This window comes from Mycteria americana, chromosome 1 (genome assembly GCF_035582795.1).
Source record: "Mycteria americana isolate JAX WOST 10 ecotype Jacksonville Zoo and Gardens chromosome 1, USCA_MyAme_1.0, whole genome shotgun sequence".
Taxonomy (NCBI): Eukaryota; Metazoa; Chordata; class Aves; order Ciconiiformes; family Ciconiidae; genus Mycteria; species Mycteria americana.
Genome location: NC_134365.1, coordinates 188,559,672 through 188,579,951, shown reverse-complemented (window position 1 = coordinate 188,579,951; position 20,280 = coordinate 188,559,672). Strand labels below are relative to the sequence as shown.

Here is a 20,280-nt window from a genome sequence, read left to right as displayed (position 1 = left end):
GAGATAAAAGCAATACATCTTCATCACTGCCATGCAATTTTTTATTTCCTTAGAAGATCCTAACACTGTTCCACAAACGGTGTTATTACTGAATCTTGTTTTGTTACAGAAGGTCTCCCCTGCCCCATATCTTTTTACTCGGGGCAATAACCCTGTCACTTCTACCTGCTAAACCTCAGCAACACAAAATGAACCCATGTGCTGTCACCAATCCACAGTTAGTTTTGTAAAACTAGCTGATCAATTTGCACATGCCAGTCTGTTCTGCCAATGCCTTGCTATCCAAATTATGCCTCCCCTTCTCTGAGTTAAGTGCTAATTTAGGTTATTCTTCCTCTAATGAGCCACAGATTTTCTTGCAAGCTATAGAAATTACTTTCTTTATCATCCCCAAAACAGATTTAAATGAAAACAAACAACAAATACAACATGGGCACTACAGGTTCAGCAATTTTTTTATACTTCTTTTTTCCCCAGCATCAACTAACCTGTATTTTATTGTAACTGCCAATATGCTGAATATTCTTTCTTATACTCTGAATTTCATCATGTAAGTCTAACTCATTTTCACTCATTCAACAGATGATGTTTTATTAAAATAGCTTTAAGGCAACGTATTCTCCTACAAAATTATTCAGTTTTATGAATGATAAGTTATAGTAGAGGTTTGATTAAAATATTTAGTTAAGCAAAACATGAAAAATATTATAGACAGTTAAATGAGCAGTTTCACTTTGGTACCGAATAACCTATTTGTACATTATATGTGAGATATGCTTCCTTATGTTTTATCTCAGTGATGCTGGAAGTACCAACTAAAAAGAAAAAACCTCTCCCCCATTTCTGCTATTCTTCAACAGAAATGCTGAACTTTCTACAATAACGTAAGTGATATATCAATCATAAAAAACTAAGTTTACTCATTCCTCATATATTCCTTATATAGAAGCTCGGGCCACAATTCTCAATATAATTTTCCCTGGCAACAGGCAGAGACATTGCAGATTTTTAAAATTCCATTGTAATCTTTCTTATTTATCAATCAGCCAGGGGAAGTGTAGCGGGAAGCTCTGTGGAAAAAGTTACTACCCTGAACAGGTAAGTTCCAATATTACACACCTGTAAGCTTGTCATTAGTAGTACATAAATATTCCACCAATATTAGTTAGAACAGCTTATAAATGCAAGTCCCAAAAAAGACAAAAATAGCTGTTAAAGCTCCTCGTGCAAATTAAGCTCATATTACTTCTTTTCAAGAACAGATGAATTTACATAAAACACATTCTCAATTATTAAGTTTTAGTATTTCAGAGCACAACTTATAAACAGTACTTTCAAGTTCTATCTTATACACGGTAGTTGTTTTTCAAACACCCACATCTTTTGCTAATACTTAAATATGTAGTTTTACTTGATGTGACTCCCGGACATCAGTGACAATGCATACTCCACATATTTTACAGAGTGTATAGTATGAACATTCGTGGGCAACAACATTTTGTAAGAAAGCACAAACATAATACTAGAGCCATTTTTAATAAAAAAGTCATTGTGTCTTGAAGACGAAATAATCTCTTCTCCCCCAACCCCCAGGAGAAAACCACTTGATGGCAAGTTATTTGATGTCAAGATGACTGTTTAACTATACTAACTTGTTTATAGTTACCTGTCACTGAGGTGAAGAAAACTGCTGCTCTCATCAGGATGTTCATCTTCAAAACTTAGATTGGACCAACTCCCAGTGCTATCATCACCAATACTAAGACTCATCTGCTGGCTAACGATAGATTCAACAGAGTGAAATCCTTCTCTTCCAACAGAGCTAAACAAAAATTTAAGACAAAAACATCACTGCATTTCATGCTGATCTGTGTCAGTCCATTGACAGCAATTTAACACCATTTCAAAGACATCAAATTCCAAGAAAAAAAAAAAGGGGGGGGGGGGATCCATTAACTTGTACCCTATTCTCAACACAAGAAATGGAGCAACCAAATGAATTTGAAATTTCAACAGGCTTAGGTCAGGGATTGCTATTTGGAATTCTTTCACTAGAAGACAAATGGAGCAGCACAAATAATTTGCTCCTTTGGAAGGTTATTTGTGATAGAGCATAGAAGGCATTGTAGCCTTACAGACTGTTATCAAGGTACACTTTACCACCAGAAGACTTACCATTTTTGAACTTGTTCACCATAGGACAGTTTGGCTATCGTCCCCTGCCTGCTTTCAGTACAACCAGCTAGGTGGTCTGCTATTACAGGCAAAGCGCTTAAGTACACGCTGGTGTTTAAAATGTTAGGATTCCATTTTTTAATAAGGTCTCTCTGTAGATAAAGATTTGTCTTCCTGCTTCAAGGAAGTGTAGAAATGCATGACTTGTACAGAATTTTTGCCTCAGGACATAAATTTAAATTTTTTATCCAAAAAACAATCAAGCAGGTATGGTCAATAAAAGATAGTCTTTAGAAGGCACTTCAAAAGATCCAGTTTGATAACTTTGAAGAAGTCTGAACTCCTTATAAAAAAAGTGACAACATGAGAATGTACAGTTATGAACTAAGTTTCAGGGGCAAACTGTGGTTATTTATATACAGACGAAGTGGTAGAAAGTTCAAGAAAAGTGACTATCCTACTACCTCCATAGCAAGCAGCCACAGTAACATTCATTATTTTAAAAGCCAACCTTAATCACAGCACTGGCAACACTTTGCTCAGTGAACACAAATTTGTGCAGACAAATATGTAGCTTGAATTAGAACCCATCCGGGTAATACAAAGGTGATTTTTTTCCCCCATTTTTATACACAGTTATACCATCACTCGTAGCAGTTCTTTTCACCACACAACGCAGCTTCTCAAGAAACATATGCATTACACACCATACATTAGATGACAATGTAAGAAACATTTATAAATTTTGTCATAGTAAACCCCTAATATCAGAGATATAATAATAAACAGTATCTCTTTGAACCCTGCATTTTATTGCTGTCATATTCTAACTAGAATTTTTAAATAATATTTTTAAGAAGTGATTCAGAAACAAAGCGTCATCTTTGATACTGTAGGTATAGAAAAACATTACCACATTACTACTCTTTTTTTACTCACACACCGAGTAAGGACTCAACCCTGTCGTGCAGAGCATCACAATATACATCTTAAGAGCACTCTTATGCTGCTAGTATGTATGTGTTTCATATCAAACCTTGAAAAATTTAGTTCAGTCCCACTGTGGTCTTTAGCCACTGAACATATAAAAATCAATTTTATTATTCATCACGATGTCCCTCTAGAAACCAGGAAAAGAAACCTGTAGATAGCGTGATGAATTCCCACACACAAAAAAGCAGGAAAATAAATATTACTATAAATTGGAAAAACCAACATGGTAAAGATTGCTTTTGGACCTGAAGAAGAGGAGATTTCAAGTCACTCTGATCACTGCACAGTCTGTTTTAAGAAAGAGTTACTGTTTGCTGTGAAATTACTGTGGCACCTATTTCGTATTTAATAGGCCTATAAAGGAAACAGCATATTAGCCTTTGCTAAATACACAAGAATTTGAAAGTCAGTTCCTTGTCTATTGTATTACTATTTTATAAGCTAAAGCATGTTTTAGTAAATTGGTTTTTCTTAAAGTAAGGGATTGTGGGTTTTTTCCCAATAATAAGGACACTATGACAACATAGCCATAATCAAGACAAAGCCTTCATACTATAAAGCAATGGCTAGTCTGGCTAGTACCAGATGTTGGTCCTATTGACAAAAGCAAAAATAAGTTACTTCTATTTTTTAGCACAGAAGAGGAAATACAGGTAGGGAACAAACCTGGATTCTGTTATGGCTCACAGATCAACAAAACCCATAAGGTCTACTATTCTCTACTGTAGGTAAAAATAACAGCATTTCAAGTTGAAATAATAAGTTCCACTTACTAGTTACCTACTGGAACATATGCATGCTGATATATATAGAAACCTTGGTTTCAAGCTCACACAGGTGGAAAAAAAGTCTTTTTTTTTTTTTTTCCTAGTTCTGAATCATTTAAATATCACCCGAGGAATAAAAAGAAAGCATGCAGAACATAAAGTGTATATTAAAAAAAAAAAAATCCTTCTGAGCACATATTTGTTTTAACGATCCTTCTTTTTCTGGTACAGAATGCAACAAACAGGATAAAATTAGTATTACCTTATGTTAACTGCCTGACCAATATTAGTCATAGCTGATGTCATTATTTCAGTAGTAAGGCTCTCAGCAAAACTGACTCCATCTTGTCCAATACCACTGTCAGCTGTCACACTTGCGTAACTCAGTTCTCCTTCTGCTTTCTTTATGGCCGCAGTAGCCCCCTTGTCAGAAAACACTGTCTTCTGTTCTACATCAATGTGAATTTTAGGAATATCAAGCTGAAACACTCTTGATTTTTGACAAGCACCACCTAATCCAGGATGAAGAAAATGCCTCACGGGAATGGAGGATTCTGGCGCAGGTAGATGATGAGATGTACTTTCTGTACAGTACCGATGTTCTTTCATACTGCAGCATCTACACACAGTTCCAGAAAAAGGAGACAGTTTCTCAGTATATGAGAGTCTATCCCCATTTTTTCTGTTTTCAGCCACATGGAGAACAGCCGACTCTAAACTCTTTTCTAGAGTATCATCTGCTACTTTCCTGGCATATTGTTCTATAGCTTGAATAATGCCTTCACTGTAGCCATTTTCATTTAAACTGCCTGTACTATGATACAGTTTATGATCTGGGGAGAAAGGCAGAAATGTCCTAGAAAATCTTGTTTTAATAAGATCCCCTGTGACTTCATCAAATTCAGTCTTTTTATATAGACAGGAATCTGTTAGAGACTTTGGCAAACATGCTCCCGACATTTTCAATTTCTTCCTAACATCACAAGTGATACTGTGAGCAAGGGATTCTGAAAAATGTAACAACTCTGTGCATTCTGTTCTCTGTGTGCCAATACCCCTTTCATACGTTTGGTCTTCACGGTGATGAATGCTGCTTTTCACTTGCTGTACTGCATCTTTATTCACTGCTTTGATCAGCTCCAGCTTACCATTTACCTGTGCATTTTGCCCAGGAAATGTCTTTCTGTTGTATCTCAATTTGTTTTTTCTAGCAGCTTGCTGTAAGCCTGATTTGATAGACCTGTAAGCAAGTCTGCTAGCATACTGATCCATTAGCAGTTCAGCATTACCACCTTCTCTTTTCAAAACTCGAATAATATGATCTGCGTATTCGTCAGTCACACTTTCACAGCTTGGGTATTTGGAAGTCAAACCTGTCATGCCTGAACCTTGTGGTAAAGGAAGTACAGCTGAATCTCTCTCCCCTGGCCACTGGTCCTGCACTGGACCGCACCGTTCTTTTGAACTGTAATCTTTATCACCTTTTCTCAGATAAAGGCAATCCACCTGACAGTTAACCCGCTTCAACCTCAACAGTTTACAATGCCTTGATTTCACTATTTTCTTGGCCTCATTGATGACTTTTCCTGCCATATCACCTGCATAATTCCATAAAGAATTGCACGTCTCTTCTGGGATATTTATAAATGCAGTATATCCGCATCTTCTGTTTTGCATACCTAACTGAACCTGTCTATCAGTTTCTCTTTCGTTTGTTTTACCATCTAAATGGGAAGCAGCCATTTCAGTCGCTATTGAAATTACATGGCTAGCTAAGCTATCTGCATACTGAATTGTTTTTTCTGAACGCTCCTCTTTCTCAACAGGCATTTCAGAATGATCTTCATCTTCACTACTTTCCACTTCTTCAGAAAGCGACCGCATGAGTTTCAGCATAAATTCCTCATTTTCCAAAGAGTCACGTTCAGTTTCAGACAAACCAGCAACGGATGGATTGTATGGTGTAGAAGGTGGTGTTGCAGGTGCAAATTCCTTTGCTAACTCTCCCTTGAGTTTCTTAGATAGTTTTCTTAGGTTTCTTTCAGAACTACCTTGACATGGTACTAAAGGAGTTGGTGGGGGTGTATCAGGCATTACACAGGTATTTCCGTCTTTGAGACGTGATTTATCTTCCATCTGCGAAGCATCTTCACTGCCAAACATCACTGAAGAAAAGCTATTTGCATGCAGAAAACAATCAGCCTGCCTGTAAGTCAAAGGTCCTGATGATGGTTTCTGCATATCATGTTTTTTTGAGGGCTTGTTTAAGCATGGTATTGAGCAGCTTCCTGTGTCAGTAAAGTCCTCAAGAACATGCCTAGCAGAAGTCACAGTGGAACAAGGCGGTGGTGATTTTGAAGAAAACCTGCGTCCTTTTTGTTCCTGCCAACAATCGTTAGGCTCTGAAAAACACTGAACAGAATGAGTTGGAGTAAGAAGACATTTACATGGATTATTCAAAGGCATCTGTTGTTGTTCCACAATTACAGAAACATTATTTTGTTTCTCAGCCTCTTGCTTCTTTATCACACATTGTTCTTTTCTATTGGTATCTGCGTAAGTCTGTGAGCTCATATTACACGCTAAATTCTCACCAGTGTTGCATAACACAGTTTTACTTTCATCCACAGATTGTTTTACGACATACTTGGCCAAGTGATCTGCAAACACATTCTTGGGGAAATCTTCACCAATACATTGCACATAAGGTTTTTTATCTATTATTTTTCTTGTTAAAAAATCTGTATACTCTTCTACTGCTTTTGTTACTCTAGATGAGGTTATGGCTTCATAAGCTTCATTTACTATCATATCTACCATAGTTCCAGAGAAAGTATTAATGCCTTTTGACCCACTTGTTAATTCTGGATTATTGTTCATTCCAGATCTGTTATTTGTTTGTTTGGTATTGTTTTGGTTATGTAAGAGTGATGGAGTATTTTCAGTACTTTGACTGTGATCTGAAATTAGGTATATATTTCTGAAAGAAGCGACTTCCTCCTCTCTCTTTCTGCTTGTGAAAAATGGATGAGTGGTGTCTTTGTATATTTTCATATTGTCATCAGAATTTGGAGCAGTGGAATCTTTTGCTTTATAAGCATCAGAGGAAACCTGATGTTGACAAAGAGCTCTTCCAGCTAAGGGCACAGGTATTGAACTTACAACACCAGAGGTGCAAAACAGAGCTTGCTGTACTGTATATTCCTTCTTGGAATCTTGGATTGGCTTCAGTGCTACCCTATCATTAAAATTAGGAAAAACTGTGGAAGTCCGTGTTGACTCTAACATACTTTCTGCGCTCACATATTTAATGTTGTCCATGGAAACACTAATGGCTGCTTGTGTTGTGAAGGTCACATCAACCTGAGAAAGTTCGATAAAAGCCTCCTGAATGACAGATTCAGACAAATCTCTGGCATAGGATCTTACCACTTTGTCTTCGTAATCAAATGATGAAGGCTGTGCAGCTGTAGGTGTCGATGGATACGAAAACTGGCATACTTCCATGATTCCTTCAAACACGAGTTCTTCGGCAAGGTCTGCCGCAAACCGTGCAACGGTGTTAGTAAATATTTGTTTCTTTACGTGCCGCAGTTCTTTCAAAGCACCAGTTATAGCTTCACTCACCAAAAAGCTTGCTATCCCATTAATGGCACGCTCCTTCAGGGAGATTGCTCTACGTCTTCCAATCTCATAAAAAGCCATTTGAAAGACTGAAGAAGTTAACCTAGCAGCCAAATGACAAAGTGCATTGGTGCATGAAGAAACGCCTTTTTGCAGGTCTTTAAATGCACTGCCAAAACTTTTTTCGACTAATTCAGTTGCAAATTTTTGAATGCTATCTCTAATCATTAATGACTTATGTTTAGATTTTGCTTGTTTATCTGGCTCCTTACCAGTTTTCATTTTGAGATCTGCAGCTTGACCTTTTTTCTCTTTCAAAACAATCCCTTTGTGTTTCGAATAATTTCCTGCACATACTTGTTCTGATGAGGACTCAGAATGAAAAACAGAACCCAGTATTTCAAATGAAACACTATCAGCATACGCTGAATAACTATTATAAATTGCATCATCGTGATTTTGACCTGTCCCATCTCCACTGAGATTAATTCGACATAAACATTCAGAAGAACCACAGCTCCCTAGTGGACTGAAAGCCGATGATCTAATAGGGCTGAACAAGCCTCCGTTCTCTTCCCCTGATGTTTTAACTGGGCGCGGGGAATCCGGGACATCAAAGATGCTGCTATATGGTGATTCTGGTTTACGAGGAGTTGGTTTCTTTACATTGGCTGGGAGAGTGGGACGATCAAACTTGAATTTCTGAGGATTCATTGTAATGCTTCCAGAAGACAATTGTTCATGTGCAGTCCTCCTTTTCTGGGATGGATTTCCTAGGATGGGATCCCTAATAACTTTACAAGAGTTTTCCAAGGCTTGTTCCAGCTCATCGAACTGATCAAAACTATCAAAAAATTCACTTACTTCTGAGTCTGAATCCTCTATACCATCTTTCACTACTGGAATTTTTGGTAGCTGAAGTTTTGCCTTCAAGCTTTTTTGATACCCTTCTTCATCTAAGAAGATGATGGGGCTTGGGCTGGAGCAATCTGACTCAGAGGATTCAGCTGGAGAGGAGGAAAACAACGTTTTACATAAAAAATTAACACCTTGATCAGAAGGATTATATGGCTTATAGAAACTCCTTTGTATCCAAGGATCAGAAATTGAGGTTGTAACTGAATTTTTTACTGAGGACAGTTCTTTAAGTCCCAAAATATCAATCAAAGTAGAAGATCTGGCAGATGACTTTCGACGTGCAGAAGCCACAAGGATCTTTGAGTCAACAGCTTCTAAACATTGAGCAGGGATGGTCTGTGAAGCAGCATCTCGATGGTTTCGAGAAGTAGAGCTGCATGCACCTGGGGGAAAAAAAAAAAAAACCCAACAAGAAAAAAAATATTTTTTCACAGAACTCCAGAAAACTGGGGATAAATTTTGACAGCAATTGCTGGGCCTGTTATTCTTGCCAAATGCTAACTGATCTTTCACGATTAAAGCAATCTTTCATTTTTTTCAAATCCTATTATACTCATCTAATCACTGACAAATTCATGCATTTTTTTAGCACACAAAGTAGAACAAGATTCTACTTGATCTGCATCTGACACTGAGGTTAGAATCTCTGGTTTATGAGTTGATAAACTGTTGTGAAAAGAACAGAAAAAACCCCTAAATTTTCAATTGCATAATACTCCTTTTAAAAACATGACTAATGTAAAAAAATTACTGTTTATTTACATTTACTTTCTCATGAAATCCCAACAGCCTAAATTTCAAATAACGATTTCTACAAGCCAACAGCATGCAGGAACTTACCAGCACTTTGTATCTTTGAAGGCTCATCTTCATCTAAGTGTTCGAAAGCAGTGACAAAATCATCCTCAATTGAAGAAACTGACTGATTAGTGTCATCATCTTCTCCATGGGATGTCTCTGTTTGATGCTTTTGCGATGAGTTTATTTCCACTGCGTATCTTATGCCTGTGGTATACTTGCTCAGCAAGGTAAATATGTAATCAACTTTGATCCTTGGGAATGAAGGAGACAGTCTCATCACACAAAACACTTCAGGAAGCTGATGCTTGAAAAAGAGAGCAACAAGAAAACAAACATAACAACCTTGGAATGATTCCAACTCTCAGGTGTAACAAGGGATTCCTTCAATGCATTTTTATGAACAGTAAACAATTTACAAATATTTTAAAGTTAAGAAAATTAATGGAACAGTTTGTGTAGAGTGATAGTTAAAATCACCTACTTATTTTCATAACTTCTGCATTCTGAATAAAGCATTGCAATAAAACAAACAAAAGGTTGTGTAATGCAACCCTGATAATATGTACTCAATAATCTATTAATTAAAAAATGCATGTTAAAATCTGTAGAGGAAGACAGTATTTCAAAGCATGTTTATGCTGAATAGTACTTCAGTTTATAGGATATTTGTTTCTTCAAGGTATTCTTTACCTTACATGCAACATAATTAAATTTAACATGCATGGTTAGTCAATATGGATTTAAGAAGTTTGCTTTTGAAATTTATAATTTGAAATAATGTTATTAAAAACATATTAATATTGGAAATAAAAATAATGGAAATTATATAATTAATGACAATAGTGGAAATCATATAATTAATGACATTTATAATTGTAAATAATTTTTTAATAAGAAAAGAGCCCACTGAGTTTTACGAACACGTGACATTCTCATAATTTTTAGCACCTCTGTTTCAAGACGAAAAGTATGCCAAGGATGAAAGCTGTATCTGAGCAGAGCAGAGATAGGTAACTTGGCAAGTTTCATCTTCTTTCCAAATTGGCAGTGAAAGGGACTGTAGTCTAGCAGAAGCATGGGATCAGCACCATAATTAAATATTTGTTAAAGATTTTCTGTTAATAACACAGAACTTGAAAGCACCAAGCATATTTTGAGATTTTCTAACATTCATTTTAAAGAAACCACAGAAATATAACAACATGAATACTACTGTGGCTAAGATGGCCCAAAAACACAAGCAAGACAAGGAGTGGTATGACTAAACTCTTTATGAGGCCAAATAAAATGCTTCTGTAACTAAAACATGCAAGAAGATACAAAATGTTTACCTGATGTTTTATGTCATAGGGTTTTGCCAAGGTTTTCTTTACATCTTTTAGAAATATAACCTCGTTTTCTTTTAGTTTGCACAACTGGAGCAATTTCAGAACATCTGGGAGCTCTGCAGAAACAGCTGCCAACTCCTGATTTAAATATACAAACACATGGAGAATACAAAGTGAAAAAAATAACATGTAAATGACAACAGTTTTGATCTCGTATCCCCCCTAAATAGTAACAGCTGCTAAATTTGGTAAAGCTTCTATTTTCTCCCCTATTTCTTGCCCCATCCCCCACTTATTCTCTCAAAGTGTGGTGTAAAGCTCGTGTAAACAAGCTTTAATTCAGTCCACATTCATCTCCAGCTCACTGTTCTATCAAAAGAAAACATTCCACTGTTTCTCAGGGGCCAGAAGAGGCTTAAAAGTCACAACAGAGAATCTTGTAAGCGCTGAAAAGCAGCTACACATCCTACAAGGTACGTAACTACAAAGAGAAGACTGAACTCAGCTAATAATGGTGCTCAATGGATCTCTACATGCTCTTAGTGTGCTTTATTGGAATGGTGTTTTAGCCCACTATTACAAAAACAGGGACAAGGCAATTCCTTAAGCATGATCTTGGATAACTTTTATATTTACCTAATATAGAAAAGGCCTGTGAAAGATTTATGATTTTAAGCAATCTAAACAGTACTGATCCATGTGGTACAAAGCAAGTCTCCATAAACCTATTCAGCCCAATTTTCTCTAAATTTCATCTAACTCTAGACAATCAAATAGTTCTTACCCATACTTGAAAGAATGTCTAGCACCATTATCATTTGATTAATCAGCAACATTGATACAACTTTGAACACAAATGGATTGAGAGTTTCTGTTTTTCATTTTTAAACATCAGAAAACTATTACAGCAATCTCTATCTACCAAGATCTAGACAGCACAGAAATGTGGAGTTGCACTGTAAACATGTATGTTATGGATTATACTGATGTGTAAATTGCACAGGAAGATTAAATCCTTAACTTCTTAAAATGGCATGGCAAAACCCCCCTAGTTTGCTACACTTCCCCTTTTAAAATAACGTTTCCTCATGTAACTCTCCAGAATAATATCTTAAGGCATAACCATAATACTGACTCCTGGTCCCCCACTAGCAGTTCACAGCTAGCAGTCAATTCAGTAAAGTTTTAGCTTTGCAGATGACAACTACACCATATTAATAAGCACAACTCTAAGGAGAAGGTTACAAACTAAAATACCAATACACACAAGTTTTTAACAGAAAAACAAAACAAAACACCCCACCCACCCACCCCCAAAAAACCCACACACAAAACAAATACCCCCCGCCCCCAATTGAAGTAAGCTATTCCAGACCATTCCAATACAAAAGACCGGCCCAGGTAGTATTCTAAATACATATAAAACACTGATGATCATATTAAAATAATTATTTTTCAACCTTTCAATGATATTTAAAACTTAGGTTTTAAAATGCTCAAGGTACACATATTTCATTTCTTGACCACCAAAATTCCTTCATCTAAAAAATTATGTACTACTAAGAAGAAATTGCCTGTGCTGAAGAACATTATTTTCCAATATAGATAGATACATACTGTACCTGCAAATGAGCAGTACCCATCTCTTCAGCAAAACCTATAAATGTAATCTGTAAAATAAATACATGAACATATTGAAGTACAGAAAAGAACTCTTTCGTTTTCTGTAGATACTTAAGAGTTAAAAATTCAGCAAGCTTTACCATATAGCTTCATTCTACTGCCATGAAAACCACACCTTAGGGTAACATAGCTTGCTCAAACAGTAGCATGTAGTCTTACATAATGAATAGTATGGCTATGCTATTTTACTTGTGAAAGGTCAGATCAAACTAAAGAGCATATACAACACTTAAAACCCACTACATAGAAATTTTTCTAATGGCCTATTGACTGGTATACATTGAGCAACACATATACATCTCATCACATCTGTTAAAATAAACATGATTTTGCAAAGATCAGTGCTCATCTGTCCTTGCTTCAAGCTGGACACATATAAAACAGTCTGAAATCTGTCCCTGCTAACTAACTGTGATGCATTTGGATATACTGAAGAGAGCATAATGTCAACACATTATACAATTTACCATGTAAATCGATTAGCCTAAGGCCAAAACACAACAGATTACTTAAGCCACATGTTTGCAATATCCAAGTAGATAAATCCCTGAAGTAAAAGAATTTAAATATTCAACCTCAAAAAAAAGGTCTTGTCAGGCTCAGGAACCTGGGATATGTCAGAAATGTCAGCTTTACCTCAGGTTTTTGTGCTTGTGGACAGGGGAGATATTTTATCACATACTCTCTCTCGCTTCTATCTACACGTGTCTTGTATCATTCAACATGAACACACCAAAGAGAGTCAGTATTTTGTCTTACCTTCACTTTTCAGTGTCAGATCATGATCTATTTTAAATATTTCCACTGATGTTTGGACTTAAGTTTGATATGGCTTGGATTCAATTATTTCACATCACTATGCAATAGACTGAATTTTATGTACTGAAGTCACAGCTCACACTAAATTTGTAGCAGCTAATCCCTGTTACCATAAGGTAGTCAGCTGGTTCTCAAGTTTAAAAACAATAAAGAACACCACTATGTTTATAATTACTTATTATTAACTGGTTCAGCTACTTGCTTGTGCATACATAGAATCTATGAAAGGTACAAATCTAGAAAACAAAATGGCTGAAAAACAATTCTGTTTTGAACTGTATTTGAGTTTTGAATATGTTCTTTTAATGTGTGACAAAAAAAACCCTCCAAACTTTCTTTTAAAATGAAATCATGCTAAAATATTAAAAATGCTGACTTGTTTACTTCAGGGGGTCTCATGCTGGGAAGCTACTGTGCCCCCAGAAAAGATCTTCCTGTTTACATCCACTTATCCTCGCTTCAGTTATGACAAAATTATAAATGAAACAATGCTTCACAGTAGCATTCCAAATAGCTCCAGACAAATTACAGGTCTCCAGCACCATATTCACTGTATTAACTATGAAACAATCCTGTTTGAGCAACATACCCTTCAATGCCTACATCTTTTCTTCAACTCCTAAATCTTTTATCTGCACAGTATATGCAAGACATCTTTCAACTTCTACATCTTTTTATCTGTACACTACCTACAATATGAACTGAATTCCTCCACAGAAGAGACAAAATAGCAAACAATTTAAAGGACTTGGAAAAAAACTAGTTCTCTGAAGAACATTTTGGGAGGCTTTAGGGTTTGATGTTGTCGGGGTTTTTTGGTAGGGTTTGCTGTTTTTAATGGGTGTTTGCTCTTTTGCCTTCTTACGTGCCCTTTCCTCTTCCTCAAGATAATGATTCCAACCCTTTCCTTCCCCCATGGGATAACTCATTCTGCAAGATACGGCAGTATGCACAAGTCATAGCTTCACACAAATGAAGGCCAACCGCTCTATGTGTACACTTGCAGTCCAGCAGATCACTGTCAAAGAGATCACACCACTGCCGAGTCTGCCTATTTTTGCCTCAATGACAAAACTAATTTGGATTTCTTTATTGTGCCCAAACTCTGGTTTTCACTGAAAAATAATCACCTTTTAAGACCTCAAACATGTCTGAAATTAGTAGACCAGTTCAAAAGCTGTTGGGGAGTAGGCCAGGGAGATAGAAAGGCCAACAGTTGGTAACAAAAGCCTTTTCTTTAAGCTAAAAATAGCGTACGAGGCACTGTATTTGAAGGTTATCATAACCCACGGGTACAGAGGAAATGAATTAAGATGGTACAGGAAACCTAAATTCTGGTTTTGGTAAGTCTCAGTAATTATCTTTGCAGTCCTAATAATGTTCTTTTAATGTTATGCTGCATATAGGTGTCTTTCCCTATATTTTTATAAGAAAAAAAAATACCTGTTCTGTGGCAGGATATTGACCCTCTGACATTTCAACCAGAGGGCACTTAATTGCTTGAGCTAATAAGGTAACTAAATATAGTCAGCTATCTTTCTCCATAGGGACCATCATTACAGGCATATAAAACATGTTGCCAGCTATTTGCCAGGTATTTGCTACAAGAAAAAAAAAAGGGGGGGAGGGGGGAGGTAATGTTTGAGGGGTTTTGTAGATTCTAGAGCATGGTCTGTCTGAACAGACAGAGACAAGCTTTTGCCTAGCCCTCCACTGCTTAACTCTTCTTCCTTACCTCTGATCTGTCACTGCTCTTCATCTTTCACAAATTCAGCTTCTTGCCTGTTCCCAAAACGTTTCATACAGCCACAACCTCACCATCCAGACAGTCCCAAAAACCCTGGTGTTACCCAGGCAATCCTAACTCATCTCTGCTGGTCGCACAATCTGCCCCTTCCCTTCCTCCTGCTACTCTTTATCCAATTATCAGTCTTCTCTAACCACTTCCTGAGTCTTTTTTGCTTCTTTCCCCCCCTATCTCGGCTCCTCTGCTTGGTCAGTTCACGTCACCCTCTCCTCTAAGCTCCTTGTCAGGCCTGTCAACTACTACTCAGCAGTCTTGCAAAACATTTAATACGAGATACGTGGTACACATTGCTTCTTATTTTTTCTTTTCCCTTTGGAGAAGCTGCTGTTAGTCTTGTAATTCAAACAGCTCTAGTCATTCCTCCTCACAGCTTGAGATTTACCCAGACAGTCCTGCATTCTGTCCACATCTGCTTCTCTCCTCTCCAGACCTTGTCCAGCTTTTGGCCCATCTGTATTAATGTAAAAGAAGTCCAGATCTGCAATGTTGAGGCTTCAGCTTCTAGTGCTGAGCACAGGGCAAACAAGAGCAATCATTTTAACTTTTATCTTCAGATCTGGGTCAAAATGTTCTGCTACTTTGTCAGGATACCATCCATACAACCCGGATCACAAGAGTGCTCACAAATCCACTACACCCAGTTATACAATTCTTACAAAATCATCTATCTACACGTTTCGGTTTTTTTAGTTTCACAAATCCTACAAAGCAGAGAAATGTCATCTTGAAATGTCACAGCTCTTTTCAAGGCTACAGTGACTGAATTAAAGAATGACAATTGGGGGTACAGATTTTACAGCCAGTAACTTACAGCATTGTTCACATTTACTATCCTGCAACTTCCCATACTGCTATAAACTAAATCATTTTCTATCACAGCCACAAGATAGATATAAGTGGTCAGGTTATGCCAAACCTCAATAGAATTATCTTGTTCTTCCCGATTTAGACATTCATCTGCTGATACATTGCATAACTCTTTTCTGCTGTGTAGCAGTGACTTCATAGAGTGCAGTACACCTTCACCAAAACTCTGAAAAACAATGAAAAAATATAAGACAAAGAAAATGTAGTTTCAGTTTTGGATACAGGGTCCATCCATCTATCCCCTGCCCCCATAAGTTTCCCTACTCTTAAGTACTGTTTCAAATTACTTTGTATATAAATCACCAGGTTTCAAGTTTAAATTTACTTCAGGACATGGAATTGAAATGGGCAAGTTGTTTTCTTGAAGCAAAACTTTTATTCCAAAAGAAGTTGACCATTCTGTATTTAAAAAGAAAAAAAGTAAGAACATGCAAACTTTGAAAAAAGAAACAGATGAATCCAAGAAGAAATCCAAGCCCCATCTATTCCTTGCATCGGAGCCTTTATATGGAACTTTTCCATCAGCTTTTCCTTAAAAAGGATGAAAAGCAAATTTAGCCAAGAAAAGTAATGGAGGTGGCTTCAAAAGTCAGAGGGGAAGAAAACAAATAAACAAACCCCAAGAAAATCCACACACATTCTCCCTCCCCATTCCTTAAAGGATATGAAAGAACTGTAACTTAATCCCGTGTAATTACTTCTTGTAACATTTCTTTTATTTACATTTACGGTGACATGCAAGCACCCGCAGATGGCTAAAAAAGGCTTAAGAATCTAAGAATTTCTCCCAGTGTAACAAAGTGCAGCAGAACAAAAGCATTATCTTCACTCGTATCTGAAGTCAAATAAAACAAGACGACAGAACACCACCACAAACTGGTTCACTCAGCTTGTAAAAAACACAACATCCTCTCACTTTTTTTAGGAAGTTAGCAACCTTTTTTTTTTTCATTTTTTAATTTTAAAATTGTCATCTTCTCTAGCAAGTGGTAAGGTTAAGAAGAAAAATAAGATCATGATGTAGTTATAAATTGTTAATCCAGTTTATTCTCTATATGATTGCCTTGTTAAAAATGAAGTGAGAAATCCAACTTATGACAAGTTATTTCAAATTTGCATAGCTTCTTACACAATATTAGAAGTGCTAGATAGCCAAACTGAGCCAGAGAATGTTTTGTGTTTCTGATACTCCCACAGCAAAAACAATCCGTTTATGGTAAAAAGTGATTTACGTATTACAGTTAAACGTAAAGAAAGATTTTTTTTTTTTCCCCCTGCCGTAGAAAAAAATTGTATCAAGTACTACTGCATGGGTAGCTGAATTATTATAGCATGACCAGTGTCACCATGCTTATGCTTATGGTGATACAAAATTAGGAAAGCATTTCTAGAATGCATAGACAAAAGCAAAATAGAAACTTCACTTCAGGATCCCTGAAATTACCAAATACGTTTCAGAATGTTAGCAAACAAGGCCCAGGCTACCATCCTTACAGCCAAGGCAAAGTGACATTAAAGCAGTAAAACAGTCATTTTTGTGGAAAAGTAACAGCTGAACTATTTCAAAATGCATTTAAGGCAGTTATTGGGTCATACAAAATAAATTAATCAAGTGTTCATCTAATTTCCACTTTCATCTGTTCCTTTGTCCCCACATTTAGTTGCAATTTACCCACGTTTAGTTGAATTGAGTTAGCAAAGGAGTTTTTTTGAGGATATAGTAGATGTAGGTCAGTACACCCCAAAATTTATCTTGAGACTGAAGCCAAGCATCATCATCATTAATAAATTTAATGGGGGAAAAAAAAAAAGTAAATTTGTAGATGAAATCTGATGATAATTCAAAGTAAGCAGGTGTTATCATTTAAGAGGAAGAATAGCATATCATACAGGAAGAACTTGCTCAACATAAGAGTATTTTAAAACGCAACCGTATGAAGTACAATGTTATGTCCTTAGAAACTAAAAGCAAGCTTTAAAATAGAATTGTGAATTCACAAACTGGGAAATAAGAGACCTGAGCTGACTTCTTGATCGTAGTATAGCAATGAATGGTCAATACGATAAGGCACTGAAAATAGCAAACATGACCCTAGTATGCATCCTTTAGTGAAAGAACTGACATCAGAGTCACTGAGAAGGACATCCTGTGTAATTGCACATACAGTATCATCCACATGTAAAAAGAAGATTAACTCACAACAAGCACAGAAAGTAGGACTATGAAGGATAATCACTGGAATGCAGAAGCTTTCATACAAAAGCAGACTAAAACCTTAGTTTACATAGTTTCCAAAAACCAAGGCTAACAGAGGACAGATCACCAACTGTAAAAACATCACGAGGGTGAACATCAGCAAAAGAAAAAAAAACTATTTAAGCTGAAGAATAACGACATCCATGAACAAACAGGTATAAATTTGCTGTGAACAGCTTCAGCCTGGAATTCATAAGATTCTTAGCTATTACAGTAGTGTGGTTCAGAGACTTCAAAACAGCAGTAGGGTTTTTTTTTAATCTCCTCTCATTAACTGTGAGACTATATTTAATAACTTTTTCTTATTCTTATCAAAATTGTGCTTATGACAGCAAAGGACTGCACTCAATTTCAGAGAAATCCTCCCGTCCAACGGACAATGAAAGCAAGTTCTCTCACAATCCCAGTCTAGGAGATACGCAACTACATTAAAAACTGAAAAACAACAAGTTCCCAAGACTATCAGCTCAGTTTAGGTAAGGACAAGAGGTCATCTTCAACAAAAGGATGTCTTTTTTTTTTTTTTATAAATAGTACAACTACTTCCAATATACATCGAGGTATGGGCAAAAACCCCAAGCAATCCATAAAGCTCTACTTGCTAGGCCTGTGTACTCCTTCCTTGCAGAGATTCGAAAATCACATGTCTGGCAAGAAATCCTATTTCAATAGTGAGCACAGATTTCAAACTTACTAAGTCATACTAGGGGAAAAACACAAATATCCTCAAATGTGCACAAAGCAAGACAAACCTGACCAATGAAAATCCTTGTCATGCCTCTAGCTCAAATGAGAGATTCAAAGTTTTGCATTATCCCCTTTGTGGTCAGCACATCAAGAAGACATTGTCTATGGATCCTTCACAGTACACTGGAGGAAATTTTAAATCGGTCTCATTAACTATTTTAAACAACTGCTCTCTAACATTTCAAACTACCCACAAACCTGTAAGATGCCACAATCTGCAGAGAAATCAAGTCCCATGCTGGAGAGTCATGTTTAGTCTGCTCTTAAGTAACAAAACAGCTCTTCCTTATTTCATGTGCTTTAAGATTTAAATGGACTTAGTATTTTGAAGTCATTTTGTAAAAATGGAAATTTAGGCTTTAAATGTGCATACCACAACCATGCACTGACTTTTAAAAGCTACTACTGCAACAATTCCTGTTAAGTATTAAAAAGTATTACGAAGAGGACATGAATCAGACCACAAGCTGTGAATCAACAGAAGATGAAACATAGCGCGATTCTGACCACGCTACTGCCTGGCTCTGTGAGAAAAAAATGACAGTTCCATACTGTAATCTAAGTAGCCACCCCTCAGGGAAACATCAAGAAAAGGCAGCCACAGATGAAAACATTGGAGTCTGGCTGTACGAAAATGTAGAATTCTGCAAGACACCCGAGAAGGGTCGAATTCATGTTCCTAGAACCACACAGTCCAGAATGCTCAATGGCAATTAACGGAGTAGTTCACAGGGCTAATATTTTAGGCAACCATTAGAATCAGTGAGGAATCACTGGTCACTGTCATTATTAGAAAGATGTTTCCGCAACCCAATGGTCTAAAAACCTAGGAGGGGGTTGTTGGTTTGTTTGTTTTCTTTTTTAAATTGAAGAGAAAAAAACAAATAAAGGGCAGACTAAAAAAGTCCTCTAAAATCCAGTTTATGTTCAGGTTAAGAATGCAAAATGACTTGACTGTAGTTAAAGAACTCTATTTGAGGTGGAGATTTCTCATAAACTAATAAAATAAAAGTTTTTATACCATGTGTCTTAAAGTGAAAGAGTATCACCCATTATTACACACTGCTTAGTGTATGGCAGTTCCATATCAGGACCCGCAACAACTGATTACCTCCCTGACAGTCCCATAATACTTACCTTTGCCTTCAGGCAGTTTCTGTAGGACCTCTATCACTGACACTGTTTCCTTAAAACAATGAAATCTGCTTATGGAATAAAATAATGCAATCTTCATGTGACAAAATACTTCCTTGCTCAGTTTCTCCTCTTAAGCGTTGCACACACTTGCAAGTAAAGAATTTATTAGTAACGAGGAAAGACCTAGAAAAATACTCATCTGTATTCAACTACTTTAAGAAATATGATTGGATAAATAAATTTGTTCCTTCGGGATAAACTGCAACTTTCATTTGAGTAAATGCTTATAGAAGTTGCAAGAAAATCTGAGAAAGAGTATTTATGTGCTGCAAGCTAAAGTGACAAAATTTAAAAGAA

The 20,280-nt window shown here is 36.6% G+C and overlaps 1 protein-coding gene across 9 annotated transcripts in view; it reads right to left on the bottom strand.

Moving 5' to 3' along the window:
• AKAP11 (A-kinase anchoring protein 11) overlaps positions 1–20,280 on the bottom strand; it is a 75,056-nt gene that overhangs the window by 48,495 nt on the left and 6,281 nt on the right. For 6 of the 9 annotated variants that reach the window (XM_075488961.1, XM_075489015.1, XM_075488981.1 and 3 more), the window contains 7 exons: positions 15,832–15,948; positions 15,298–15,366; positions 12,229–12,276; positions 10,610–10,744; positions 9,318–9,582; positions 4,198–8,860; positions 1,667–1,822 (listed from right to left, as the gene is read on the bottom strand). In XM_075488961.1, coding sequence (XP_075345076.1) covers positions 1,667–1,822; positions 4,198–8,860; positions 9,318–9,582; positions 10,610–10,744; positions 12,229–12,276; positions 15,298–15,366; positions 15,832–15,948 — 5,453 coding nt within the window. The remainder of the gene's footprint in view (positions 1–1,666; positions 1,823–4,197; positions 8,861–9,317; positions 9,583–10,609; positions 10,745–12,228; positions 12,277–15,297; positions 15,367–15,831; positions 15,949–20,280) is intronic. The other 3 variants (XM_075488998.1, XM_075489007.1, XM_075489017.1) reach the window with 1 other exon arrangement.